Raw genomic sequence first — 15173 nt, forward strand, 5'->3', positions numbered from 1 at the left:
AGAGAAGGTATGAATGCTCCACAGTGCCCCTTCTCATCCTTACTTTGCCCTATGCATCTCTTCCATTTGGCTGTTCCTAAGTTTCATCCTTTATAATAAATTGGCAATAGTAAGTAAAGCATATTCCTGAGTTGTGTGAGCCATTCTAATAGATTATCAAACCTCGGGAGGCATTTGTGGAAACCCTTGATTTATAGCCAGTTGGTCAGAAATACAGGAGGCCTAGGACTTGGGACTGGCATTTGAAGTAGGGTAGTCTTATGGAACTGAGCCCTTAACCAGTGGGCTCTGCACTAACTCTGGGTAGTGTCAGAATTAAATTGACTTTAAGACATCCAGTTGGTGTCCACATAGAACTAGAGAATTGCTTGGCGTTAAAACCCACATATTTGGTGTCAAGAGTATTTGGTTGTGAGTAAACACAGTTCAAAACATCCCAGCATGCTTTGCTGTAGAAATTGACAGGCTGATTATAAAAATTACATGGAAATATGAGTGACCTAGAATAGCCAAAACAACTTTGAAATATAAGAACAATATTGCAGGACTTCAAGACTTATTAAATATCTACAGTAAATAAACAGTATAGTACTGGAGTTGAGATAGACAAATAGATAAATGGAACTGGTAGAGAGTCACGTAATAAACCCACACATACATGATTGATTTTTTGATGAAGGTACAAAGGAAATTTACTGGTAAAAGAAGAGTCTTTTTAGCAATTAAGACTATAATGCTTAGATATCCATATGCAAAAAAAGGGAACTTCAATCCGTATCTAGAACCATATATAAAAATCAAAGGAATACTTTGAATCACTTATAAACCTGAAATTATGAACTAAAACTTTAAAAATTAAACATAGAAGAAAATCTTTTTGATTTTGGGTTAGGTTAAGACTTCTTACATATAACACCAAAAGAATGATCCATAGAAAGAAAACTGGAAAACTGCATTTCATATCATTTAAAATTTCTGCTCTTGTAAATACATTAGAAGAAAAGACAAGCCATAGACTATGGTAAAGTATTTGAACATCAAATATCTCAGGAAAGATTTATAAACAGAATATGTAAAGAACTCTTAAAATTCAATCATAAGAAAACAAACAATAACAACCAGTTGGGACAAATGTCCCTTCTCTAGTTAATATCTTTTAATAGCACCCAATTTCCTGTCAGATAATGTGACAGACAAGGTCCTTTATGATCCTTTCTATGGCATAAAATTATCTTTCATTTGGCAGTCTCAAATAGCCTCACCCCTTGTCAAACATCTATATTGCACTCTCTCATCTAAAGGATTTTGAATGTGCTATTCCACATACCTCTCTCATGCTCAATTCTCAGTTCTGACATCACTATAATCTATGAACGCTCAGAGAACTCATCATTAGTCCAATATGTGTTCCCTTACTCAATATGAAGGAGTTACATACTCCTTTAATGTACTCTCATGTAACTTTTTATTTCATCATGACTTACCACACTACTTTGTAATTATGTCATCTATTTTCCCTACTTACTAGAAGGACTGTCTTGCTCAATTTATATCCATATAATCCAGCAGAGTGACAGTCATATAAAAGGCCCTCATTGAATAAGGAAGAGAGAGAGAGGGACAAAATGTTGATCTAGCATTCATATAAGTGGCCCCAGGACAAATGTTCAAAAATTTAAAGGCTGATGACATTTTTATACCACACACATGACAAAACATGAACTACAAATAAGTAGCCTTTCTTCTGTAGACTAGAAATCAAAAAATGTGAATTCTGGCCCTGATTCTGAGAGTAGCCAGACAATTGATCTTGGCCAAGAATAACAAAGTTGATAATAATGTAGCTAATATCAACAACTACCTAGAATGTGCCAAGTTCTATCCTAAGCACTATTCAAATCTAATGTCATATAATACTCATGACAATCCTATGAGGTAGGAGTTACATTTCATAGATGAGAAAAATAAGGCAGAGAGGTTAAGGGACATTCCACAGAAACATAGCTAAGTGACAAAGCCAGGGATAATTCAGGCAGTCTGACTCCAGTGCACAGGCTTGTAACTACTCTTTAGTGTTACCTTGTTTTTCCCTTAAATTCTTAACTTGAAAAGAACAAAAAAAAAAACGAGAGCAAGAGAAAAAAAGAGACACATATATACATGAAAGGTTGAATTAAATTATTATAAGGAATCATTCAGGTATTATTTTTATTAAATTAAATTTACTTCTTTCAAATTTCAAATAACATCTCAAGAAATATGATTTGAAAAACATGTGTGAGATACCATTTCTAAACTTTACATGATTTTTACCTAATAGTCACCTTCCCTTTAAGTGTTTAGTTTTTTAAATAGTATTTCATCACACTGGATTGCTTTTGATCCTCTAAATGTCCTGTGGTAGTCTTGAGTGCTCTTTACCAGATATTTGTCAGCTGATGAACATGGGATGTCTTTCCATTTATTTAGGCTATTTTTCATTTCTTTCAGCAATGTTTCGTCATTTTTAGTTTACAAGTCTTTCTCTTCCTTGGTTAAATTGATTCCATGGTATTTTATTCTTTAACATGCTATTGCAAATAGCAAATACGTAGTCATACCCACTGTTAAAGATTCAATGGGTTAAAGTGCCTCCAAGCAAAGTGCCAATAAGGCTGTGACTCTCCTGTACATCCTTTCATTTGGACCAAATGGTTTGGGGAAAAGAGACCAACTGGGATTTCCTCAACCCAGGTTTGATAAAAAAGCTATTTTTAATCAGAAAAAGAGAGACAGACAGATAGGCAAGCATGAGGGTGGAAAGCATATAAACATATTAAATCTAGAACACAGGTCTCTAACATAACCATGGGTCTGCATCTGACAAATGGAGCTGTTTGCAACCAAACAGATAAAAAGCCAAAAGAATCATTATCCTGAACTGTGACTACCTGCTACCCTAAAATGACCCAGGGCTCCTGAATTTTTATAGACAGGGAGCAGGCCGAGAAATGGTATAATCTCCAATACTCACATTAGGTATAGCAAAAAAAAAGATACGGAAAAATTCTAACCCTACAAGATCATAAAGAACAACGGACTAGAGACCCTGGCCCTAAACTCTGAAAAGTAAATCAAATCACAGTAAATCAAAGAGCAATCCTACCCCCACAGCAGAGATCCTTACTGAATCTGTTCATTGAGATTTTAGAACTGCTACATACTAACAATAGCTGTGCATCTCTGATTCTTCATCTTTCCTACTGAGAGCATTCATAGTACATACCCAACCTTTATCTTGACACTATATACTAGATATGTTGGGGATAAACAACATACATTTAAGTTTCTGGCTCTTCAGGTCAAAAGGGACTATATATCTGGAACTGATGATATAGAGACTGCAACACATTATTTCCCACCTGTCACTCAAAGATCCTGGACTTCTGAGGTTGAGGCTACAGCTGGATAGAACTTACCTCTCCCATGTGGGCAGGTAAGCAAATTTGCCTGAGACATGGAGACTGGGAATATTTGGTGACCAAAAGAGCAGACCGTGGTATATTAGTTCTGCTTATCAAATATTTCCTGTGCTCTCCCTTCCAGATTCATAGTAGGATCTTACTTCCTGGGCCCATTATGACTATGTGGGGGCACTGTAGATACAAATTGGGAGTGGAAGTGTCATTTCCAGTCCAGAATGCTGACTTACCAGTAGGAAATCTGACTGGGATTTTTTTCACTCTACAAATAATAGGTAATGTTCCAACAGAAACTATGCTATCAGGCTAGTTCCTAGGGTGAGGACATCATGACACTGAGCCCCTAAAGAATTCTCAATGTACATGGAGAATTAGTATGACATAAACCGTTGCTGTCGGAAGCCAGAGAGTTTAGGACATAACCTAGCCTGGCTTGGCTAATTCATGCCTTATGCTCTTTCACAATTCTATGACCTATTCTTCTCTGGGAGTTTTCTGTCCATTTATGTAGTCATATACTTCATATCTCTGACAACCTGGTATTTCACCATCCAAAAGAGTATAATTGTTACATCAAATTTATAAAATTTCCTATGTATTTCCTCTTCCAAGCCATTTATTAAAAAGACACTGAGGAGGGCTCACGCCAAGGGGTACTTCCCAGAACTTCTGCTGCCAGTGTTCTTGTCCGTTAGTGAGCCACTGCTGCCCCCTGCCTCTGCAGGAGACCCTCCAACACTAGCAGGACACAGCAGGCCAGGAAAGATACAGGACTATTACCACAGCCTATTGTTGTGGGGCCATGGGCTTTTTTTTAATGAATGACATCACAAATGAAGAATCCTTCAGTGCAGTACAGGATTGCCAGACGTCACGGCTGTGCCTCTGAGGTGGGAGAGCCAAGTTCAGGACACTGGTCCAAAAGAGACCTTCCAGCTCCATATAATATGAAATGGCGAAAATCTCCCAGAGATCTCCCATCTCAACACCGACACCCAGTTTCACTCAACGACCAGCAATATATACTGCTGGACAACCTATGTCAAACAACTAGCAAGAAAGGAACACAAACACCTCGATGAGCAGAGAGGCTGCCTAAAATCATAATAAGGCCACAGACACTCCAAAACACACCACCACACGTGGACCTGCCCACCAGAAAGACAAGATCCAGCCTCATCCACCAGAACACAGGCACTAGTCCCCTCCACCAGGAAGTCTACACAAGCCACTGAACCAACCATACCCACTGGGGACAGACACCAAAAACAATGGGAACTATGAACCTGCAGCCTGCAAAAAGGAGATTCCCAAACACAGTAAGTTTAGCAAAATGAGAAGACAGAGAAACACAAAGCAGATGAAGGAGCAAGGAAAAAAACCCACCAGACCTAACAAATGAAGAAGAAATAGGCAGTCTACCTGAAAAAGAATTCAGAATAATGATAGTAAAGATGATCCAGAATCGTGGAAATAGAATGGAGAAAATGCAAGAAACATTTAACAAGGACCTAGAAGAACTAAAGAGCAAACAAACAGTGATGGACAACACAATAAATGAAATCAAAAATTCTCTAAAAGGGATCAATAGCAGAATAACAGGTAAGTTACCTGGAAGGTAAAATAGTGGAAATAACTACTGCAGAGCAGATAAAGAAAAAAGAATGAAAAGAATTGAGGACAGTCTCAGGACCTCTGGGACAACATTAAACCCACCGACATTCGAATTATAGGGGTCCCAGAAGAAGAAGAGAAAAAGAAAGGGACTGAGAAAATATTTGAAGGGATTATAGTTGAAAACTTCCCTAATACGGGAAAGGAAATAGTTAATCAAGTCGAGGAGGCATAGAGAGTCCCATACAGGATAAATCCAAGGAGAAACATGCCAAGACACATATTAATCAAACTATCAAAATTAAATACAAAGAAAAAATGTTAAAAGCAGCAAGGGAAAATCAACAACACACAAGGGAATCTCCATAAGGTTAACAGCTGATCCTTCAGCAGAAACTCTGAAAGACAAAAGGGAGCGGCAAGACATATTTAAAGTGATGAAAGGGAAAAACCTAAAACCAAGATTACTCTACCCAGCAAGGGTCTCATTCAGATTTGACGGAGAAATTAAAACCTTTACAGACAAGCAAAAGCTAAGAGAATTCAGCACCACCAAACCAGCCTTACAACAAATGCTAAAGGAACTTCTCTAGGCAGGAAACACAAGAGAAAGAAAAGACCTACAATAACAAACCCAAAACAATTAAGAAAATGGTAAAAGAAACATACATATCGATAATTACCTTAAATGTAAATGGATTAAATGCTGCAACCAAAAGACATAGACTGGCTGGATGTATACAAAAACAAGACCCGTATATATGCTGTCTACAAGCGACCCACTTTAAACCTAGGGACACATACAGACTGAAAGTGAGGGGATGTCTCATATCAGACAAAACAGACTTTAAAAGAAAGACTTACAAGAGACAAAGAAGGACACTACATAATGATCTAGGGATCAATCCAAGAAGAAAATATAACAGTTGTAAATATTTATGCACCCAACATAGGAGCACCTCAATACATAAGGCAAACCCTAACAGCCGTAAAAGGGGAAATCGACAGTAACACAATCATAGTAGGAGACTTTAATATCCCACTTTCACCGATGGACAGATCATCCAAAATGAAAACGAATAAGGAAACACAAGCTTTAAATGATACATTAAAAAAGATGGACTTGGGCTTCCCTGGTGGCGCAGTGGTTGAGAGTCCGCCTGCCGGTGCAGGGGACGCGGGTTCGTGCCCCAGTCCGGGAGGATCCCATATGCCGCGGAGCGGCTGGGCCTGTCAGCCATGGCCACTGAGCCTGTGCTCCGCAGCGGGAGAGGCCGCAACAGTGAGAGGCCCGCGTACCGTGAAAAAAAAAAAAAAAAAAAAAAAAAAAAAAAGATGGACTTAACTGACATTTATAGGATATTCCATCCAAAAACAAGAGAATACACATTCTTCTCAATTGCTCATGGAATATTCTCCAGGATAGATTACATCATGGGTCACAAATCAAGCCTTGGTAAATTTAAGAAAATTGAAATTGTATCAAGCATCTTTTCTGACCACAACGTTATGAGACTAGATATCAATTACAGGAAAAAATCTGTAAAAAATACAAACACATGGAGGCTAAACAATGCACTACTTAATAACCAAGAGATCACTGAAGAAATCAAAGAGGAAATCAAAAAATACCTAGAAACAAATGACAATGAAAACACGATGACGCAATACCTATGGGATGCACCAAAAGCAGTTCTAAGAGGGAAGTTTATATCAATACAATCCTACCTTAAGAAAGAGAAACATCTCAGATAAATAACCTAAGCTTACACCTAAAGCATTCAGAGAAAGAAGGACAAGAAAATTCCAAAGTTAGCAGAAGTAAAGAAATCATAAAGATCAGATGAGAAATGAATGAAAAAGAATGAAGGAAACAATAGCAAAGATCAATAAAACTAAAAGCTAGTTCTTTGAGAAGATAAACAAGATTGATAAACCATTAGCCAGACTCATTAAGAAAAAAAGGGAGAAGACTCAAATCAATAGAATTAGAAATGAAAAAGGAGAAGTAAAAACTGATACTGCAGAAATACAAAGGATCATGACAGACTACTACAAGCAACTATATGCTAATAAAATGGACAACCTGGAAGAAATGGACAAATTCTTAGAAATGCACAACCTTACGAGACTGAACCAGGAAGAAATAGAAAATATGAACAGACCAGTCACAAGCACTGAAATTGAAACTGTGATTAAAATTCTTCCAACAAACAAAAGCCCAGGACCAGATGGCTTCACAGGCGAATTCTATCAAACATTTAGAGAAGAGCTAACACCTATCCTTCTCAAACTCTTTCAAAATATAGCAGAGGGAGGAACACTCCCAAACTCATTCTACAAGGCCACAATCACCCTCATACCAAAACCAGACAAAGATGTCACAAAGAAAGAAAACTACAGGCCAATATCACTGATGAACATAGATGCAAAAATCCTTAACGAAATACTAGCAAACAGAATCCAACAACACATTAAAAGGATCATACATGATGATCAAGTGGGGTTTATCCCAGGAATACAAGGATTCTTCAATATACGCAAATCAATCAGTGTGATACACCATATTAACAATTGGAGGAGAAAAACCATATGATGATCTCAATAGATGCAGAGAAAGCTTTCAACAAAATTCAACACCCATTTATGATAAAAACCCTCCAGAAAGTAGGTATAGAGGGACCTTTCCTCAACATAACAAAGGCTATACATGACATACCCACAGCCAACATGGTCCTCAATGGTGAAAAACTGAAACCATTTCCACTAAGATCAGGAACAAGATAAGGTTGCCCACTCTCACCACTATTATTCAACATAGTTTTGGAAGTTTTAGCCACAGCAATCAGAGAAGAAAAGAAATAAAAGGAATCCAAATCAGAAAAGAAGTAAAACTGTCACTGTTTGAATTTGACATGATACTATACATAGAGAATCCTAAAGATGCTACCAGAAAACTACTAAAGTTAATCAATGAATTTGGTAAAAGTAGCAGGATACAAAATTAATGCACAGAAATCTCTTGCATTCCTATACACTAATGATGAAAAATCTGAAAGTGAAATTAAGAAAACACTCCCACTTCCCATTGCAACAAAAAGAATAAAATACTTAGGAATAAACCTACCTAAGGAGACAAAAGACCTGTATGCAGAAAATTATAAGACACTGATGAAAGAAATTAAAGATGATACAAATAGATGGAGAGATATACCATGTTCTTGGATTGGAACAATCAACATTGTGAAAATGACTGTACTACCCAAAGCAATCTACAGATTCAATGCAATCCCTATCAAACAACCTCTGGCATTTTTCACAGAACTAGAATAAAACATTTCACAATTTGTATGGAAACATAAAAGACCCCGAATAGCTAAAACAATCTTGAGAAAGAAAAACGGAGCTGGAGGAATCAGGCTCCCTGACTTCAGACTATACTACAAAGCTACAGTAATCATCAAGACAGTATGGTACTGGCACAGAAACAGAAATATAGATCAATGGAACAGGACAGAAAGCCCAGAGATAAACCCACGCAAATACGGTCACCTTATCTTTGATAAAGGAGGCAAGAATATACAGTGGAGAAAAGACAGCCTCTTCAATAAGTGGTGCTGGGAAAACTGGACAGCTGCATGTGAAAGAATGAAATTAGAATACTCCCTAACACCATACACAAAAATAAACTCAAAATGGATTAAAGACCTAAATGTAAGGGCAGACACTATCAGACTCTTAGAGGAAAATAGGCAGAATACTCTATGACATAAATCACAGCAAGATCCTTGTTGACCCACCTCCTAGAGAAATGGAAACAAAATAAAAAATAAATGGGACCTAATGAAACTTAAAAGCTTTTGCACAGCAACGGAAACCATAAACAAGGTGAAAAGACAACCCTGAGAATGGGAGAAAATATTTGCAAATGAAGCAACTAACAAATGATTAATCTCCAAAATATACAAGCAGCTCATGAAGCTCAATATCAAAAAACCAAACAACCCAGTCTTAAAATGGGCAGAAGACCTAAACAGACATTTGTCCAAAATAAGATATACAGATTGCCAACAAACACATGAAAGAATGCTCAACATCATTAATCATTAGAGAAATGCAAATCAGAACTACAGTGAGATATCCCCAATCTTGGGGATAGAGTGGTATGTTTATAAATCTCCATTTAAATTCTAGACCTAATTTTGTTTTCCTATTAGTATATTTTCTTCCTGTGATACAAAATAGGTCCTTTGTATAAGGTTGATTTTATTTTCACCTACCAAGTTTTATGTTATTCAAAAGTGTTGCTGGGAACTTCTTGCATTAATTATTCATACTATGACATATACATATATGCTCTTCAACTGATTGTTTAATGTAAATCCAATAATCATGTCTGCAATGCTTTCTAAGACATTAAATCGAGAAAAGAAAAAAGAATCACCAGAAAATAATTTTAAACACAAACTAATTCCTAGAAGCAATGAAATGTAATTCAAACATAAATATGTACTTCAAATGTTATTTTAAATCTTGTACCACTAAAAGTCATTTCAGATGCCATAATACATTTACAGTAATCTCTTTTGCTTCTGTTATTTGATAAATAATATAACCCAGAAATTAGCATAAGAATTATCGTTAATTTGGGGAAGATCTACATATTTCAGGCCTTTAGTCCTATATTTAGTCTATCATAAAATTCTGAAATTTTAACACTGAGTTTACATAAGCATATTTTTTTCTCCAAAATACACCAAGGAAAGTAAATGGCATGAAACTGAATAAACAGCTATAGAGCTCTCAGGGGAAGAGAGTCAGAAGAAAAGTATAAATATATAATGGATGTGCAATTTTATTACCTGAGTATTTATTAACTCCTCACACTTGTGTGCTTGTTTCTCTATTGCAGAAATGTACTGTTTTTCAATAGCTTCTACTTGTTGCTTAACTGAAGACTGCAGTAGTGCCTAAAAACAAGCAAAAAAGTCATTTGGATCACAGACAAAACTTGGAATCTACTGTTGGCATGAGAAATGTTTTTGACAGTTGTAGATATCTGAAATATGATACTATTCTGCATTACAAAATACACATTTGTGAATATTAAAGCAAATTCATATATAACACTACTTTAAGCTTTCGGTTTTAGGTTTTCCTATTGCCAAGACTAGTTGTTTGGCTTAGATGTTCCTTCCACACACCTTCTCGGTAAAAAGGCCAAGTCATAGAAGACGATAAAGAGGGTGAGTAGTTCTGTTAAATATAAATTCAGTTTAGTGAAGACCACACAGGATGAGAAGCATGTGAAAGCTGCTGAAAAAAAAGAGAAGAGAAAAAAACCAGACATATTTCACTGGCTGACAAAACTCCACATCCTCTCGGCACACTGTAATATCCCATGGGCCAAGCATGATCTTCAAGACCACAAATCAAGTAAAAGCAGATGGAAACTCTGAGCAATTTCAAACATAAAAGAGCTGCCCCCCAGGAAGTTCATGCCCCTAATGTGAAAAGGTATAAGGCAAAGTGTGGAAGTCAGAATCTTAAGGCAATATTCATAAAAAGTAATAAAACTTGGGAGACTAGACAAACTAAAGTGGATAGTGTAAACGCTGGAAGCTCGGTCAGTTAAATATAAAGATGTTAACACTATTCTAAGGGGAGCCAAATCAACACTGGAAGATGTTCCACCCACTCACTTCCTTATTGGAGATGTTTACAATATTATCATCTTTTTTTCCTTTTTTTTTCAGGCATTATATGTTATAGTTAACATGTTCCCAGTATTATCTTACATGCTATTTATAAATCCTAAATCATTCTAAAATATGCATTTAACCATATACATAAGAACTCTTTAGCAAATATTCTATTTTTGAAGGTCTATCTGGAAAACAAACTATTCATAATCAAAATAGTAAGTTGAAACAGACACATGTCTTATAGAAAACAGACCTTTGGTACATTCGCCAAGAAAAGAAAAATATGCCAAATCTCTTAAATAATCTCTGCTTTGAAAACAGATTTACTTGGCTGGAAACAACATGCATTAAGAGGCTAAATAAATATATATGTATTTTTTAAAATTGAGACAAAAATATTTTGAAAACCTCTGAATAAGTCTCAAATCTTCAAATAATTACCTTTCTTTTGCAATGTTTAACTGTCTGATGATGCTACTACTCCTATAATTCAATAGTTGTCACTCTGAAGCTGCAGAATTACTAGTAAACTAGTAAAGGAAAATAAACCTCTGACCACGGTTTAACCAAAATATAAAGGACTGCTTTAGCCCTTCATTTATACATTATATGTCCTCTAAAGATTCCATAATGATAATTTATAGAAGACACTATAATTTAACCTCTTAAACTGTGACTAGATAATGTAAAGCTCTAATTTACCTATGGCAAAATACAATACTATTCATTGGACTTCAGAAAATTTAAAGGATGATACAATTATGGACAATTCTGTTGGGTATATTCATGGCAACTTTTGTAGAGAGAAAAATGCCATTCTTTTGGGGGACTTGGGTTACGGCAGAATTGTTTTGCTTGATGGTAAGAACTGTTTCACTTCCCATTTGCCGTGATTCCAAATAATCCCAGGTTAAATACCCAGTTGTGATTTTCTAGTAAATTATATCATTTGGAGGGACAGGTAAGTTAATGAAATAAAATAATATTTTCTCACCATAATTAAGAAATACAAATGAATAGTATTTTTTCCTCTGGTGATTGATTTGTACACTACATACTTATTTTCTTCCAAACTTCAAGGAGGCCAAGTACCATAGGATAATGACAAGATTTTTTAAATAAAATAATAAGATTTCTTTTTTAAAAATTGGCCTATAATACTGAACTGTGGAATTATTAGTGACAAAGTCCAAACAAAAGAGGTAATGTTCAAAAACCATCTTTAGAACTAGAATATTCATTATGGACATACTTAGCAATACACAATGGTACTAGCTGCATGCTTCTATGGCTTGATCTATCATTATATAACTGGATATTTGTTTTCCTAGGTAATATACCATAATAACTGCCTTAAAATTTCTTGTGTGCTGTAAGTATAAAAATGAACATTAGTCAACATTTCCCTGTAATTTTTTTTTCCTTTGTAATCGTCTCTACAGATATCAAAGACACAAGGAACCCTTCCCTTGGGCTTATATTGAATACAACACTACAAAAATGTACATTAAAGAATTACTTCTTTTATAAGCTATTTTAAACTATTCTCAACACAAATAAAGCATTAAGACTCTCAGGGTATGTAGAGGCAGAAAAACAAAGATGTATATAAACACTCCATAATGAAAAAAAATGCTACCAAAGGCAGGGAATGTTTTGTTAATTTTCAACAGGTTTAGGTTTTAGCTTCAGTCTTATCAGAGATTTTCTGTACCATCCCAGGGGATAACTTAACTGAGCTTGAGCAAAACTATTTACCACACTTCTTCAAGAATAATTTTAAAGGTGTGAACAAGATCATAGATTTCTTTAGTACAGGAACTATGTCAACTTTATACTCATCTTTATGTATCACACACAGCTTCTTACAGAGTTCTTTGTACATAGCAGACACATGCAATAGCTATTTGGTGAGTGACAATCCTTGTATTAAGATTAATATTTTAAAATCATAGTATAAATGATACCAATATTCACTGGAAAGTTCACTGAGCTTCAAATTATAACTACCAAGTTCAGTTACCAAATTTGTTCCTGTTAATCCCTACCAGAGATCTGAATTTTTTTTTAATTATTTTAGACTAGAAATGTTCATTCTTTCTACTCTACAAGTATAAATTTTGAGTAAATAAAATACAGTATGAGAAGGACTATAAACTCCTTGAAAAAAAAGTATGTTATAAATTCTATGATTAGACTCAGAGAAAACAAAGATATTAGGTCAAAAACCACCCCACACCAACAAATACCCATAAGCAGTAGATAGTTTATTTTTAATGGAACTGAATATACACTGGAATTTAAATGAGTAGAGAAGTATAGCTCAAGTGGACTACTGCAAACCAAACTACAATCCACTGTCCCAACAAATCCACAGAATTCTCTTCTCCCTTGAAATAGCCCAATTATTTGTCCAGATTTGCAGAGCAGATGTGTCTAAAGAACCAAATGGTCTCTGAAACATTAATATCATGTTGGTATTTAGCACATAACCTTAAAAGAACACTTCATAGCTAATTTTAGGCAGTAAAAATTAAAATTATTTTAAAAGTCAATCCTCTAAGTCATGCTTTACAAATGCAGAAAAGTATAAGGCTATGGAGCAAGCTAGAGGCAAAACATATAATAAATATCCCCACTAAAACTGAAGCTCCAGGAGAATAGGAATCTGTGTTTAATTCACTGATTAAACACAGTGCTTATTTCACTGTAGGTACTATTGTACCTACAATAGTACCTAATATATAGGTACTATTATAATTGTAATTGGAATATATGGAATATGTGTTGAATGAACTGAAGAAATGAATCATGATTTCAGTATGTCCAAGCCTTATTACTTGCCTAGTCATAGAGAAACTATTAAAACATTGATGTTAATTATGTCTGTTCATTGTATTCTTAGTTTAGCTTTTTGACTGCAGTAGTACAAATTAATTGTTGTAAAGGGTCATTTGAAATCAAGCACAATTTCATCTTTCTTGGAAAAATATCATAGTTTGCTTTTCAAAAATCTGTTTCAGATCTTTTCCAACTTTTAACTAAAAATAAAATAAGCAAAACTAAAAGGTATCAGCAAAAGAGTAAGTTAGAACTCTGAAGGGACACTTTTATGTTTTTTCTGGAGTAAGTGCTATTTTTGAACAAAATATTACTTCAAATTTTGAAAGGCTCTTAAACTTGTTAGCATGTCTTGTAATATTCCCTCAAAGTTTCAAACATATAAGCAAGTTTGTTATTCAAAAGGAGAGCCTACTTAACTGATATATATGAAAAATGATGAACTTCAGTCATTTCATTGAATCATTCATCCATCTTTTTCCATAAGCTCTACATACCTGTTCTACAGATAAAGAAACAGACACAAAGGTTAAGAAATGAGCCCAAAATCATATGAAAAAACTAAGTGGAACAAAGAACTGGGTTCAGGTCCACCCTTTTGGTTCCCGTTCCCTGTTTGTCTTAGCCATTCCAACCTGGTAAAGCAGTTTTCTCTTCATGAACTAATCACTTATTCTATTTTATAGCCACTTAATTATTTGTTAATTCTCCATTTATTCAACTAATATTTACTGAATGCATACTTTATTCCAGACATTGTTCTAGGCACTGGTGATGCAGACTGAACAAAACAGATATGGGCCTGACTCCCCTGAATTTACATTACTGGCAAGCGGATAGGGAAAGTGGGGAAGACAAGGAAGATTGGGAGGTACACAATAAACTATTTCTGATGGTGTTATATGCTGTAAAGAAAATTAAAAAGGGATAAAAAGGAAAAGAATAATGGAGGGAAAAGTCAAGAGCTCTCTTGAGAAGTCACAAAAGGGGGGGAAAACGTCATATGTTAAGCCTGAGGGAAGAAGATTTGCGTCAAAGAAAAAAGTACAAAGTCCTAGCATGGGAAAAAGGCTAATGAGTTATAGAACTAGAAAAAAGGCCAGTGCAGATCATATGAACCAGGGAATTCCATCAGATCCTATAGCTACGCCAGACTTCCAGAGGAACAGAATTATATAGAACCATGGAAAGGCATTTTAATTCTGTTCAAACATGAAAGTTTCTATAATCTGATACATAGTATCTTCAAACAATGTTGCAAAGTATCAAAAGCACTCAAATGCTATCAAGAATTTCTCCATTAATAGACAATTTGTGAGAAAGAAAATATGTAGCACTGATTTTTGTAGGCTACACATATACAAGTAGGTTAGAAACATAACTAACGCACCATGCATGAACATTTCTTATTCAGTAGAATTAAGAGTAATTCGACTATACTCTCTGGTAAGGAAGGAGTTAATCCTAATAAGAACTAGTTGAGGGACTTCCCTGGTGATCCAGTGGTTAAGACTCCACGCTCCCATGCAGGGGGCCCGGTTTGATCCCTGGT

The 15173-nt window shown here is 35.3% G+C and overlaps 1 protein-coding gene across 1 annotated transcript in view; it reads right to left on the minus strand.

The window, feature by feature from the left end:
• The window catches only part of CCDC91 (coiled-coil domain containing 91), a 312709-nt gene that overhangs the window by 141172 nt on the left and 156364 nt on the right, over positions 1 to 15173 (minus strand). Inside the window, exon 8 of the mRNA XM_079714620.1 lies at positions 9938 to 10045. Within this exon, the coding sequence (XP_079570746.1) occupies positions 9938 to 10045 (108 nt within the window). The remainder of the gene's footprint in view (positions 1 to 9937; positions 10046 to 15173) is intronic.

This window comes from Hyperoodon ampullatus, assembly GCF_949752795.1.
Source record: "Hyperoodon ampullatus genome assembly, chromosome: 11".
In the NCBI taxonomy this organism is placed as follows: Eukaryota; Metazoa; Chordata; class Mammalia; order Artiodactyla; family Ziphiidae; genus Hyperoodon; species Hyperoodon ampullatus.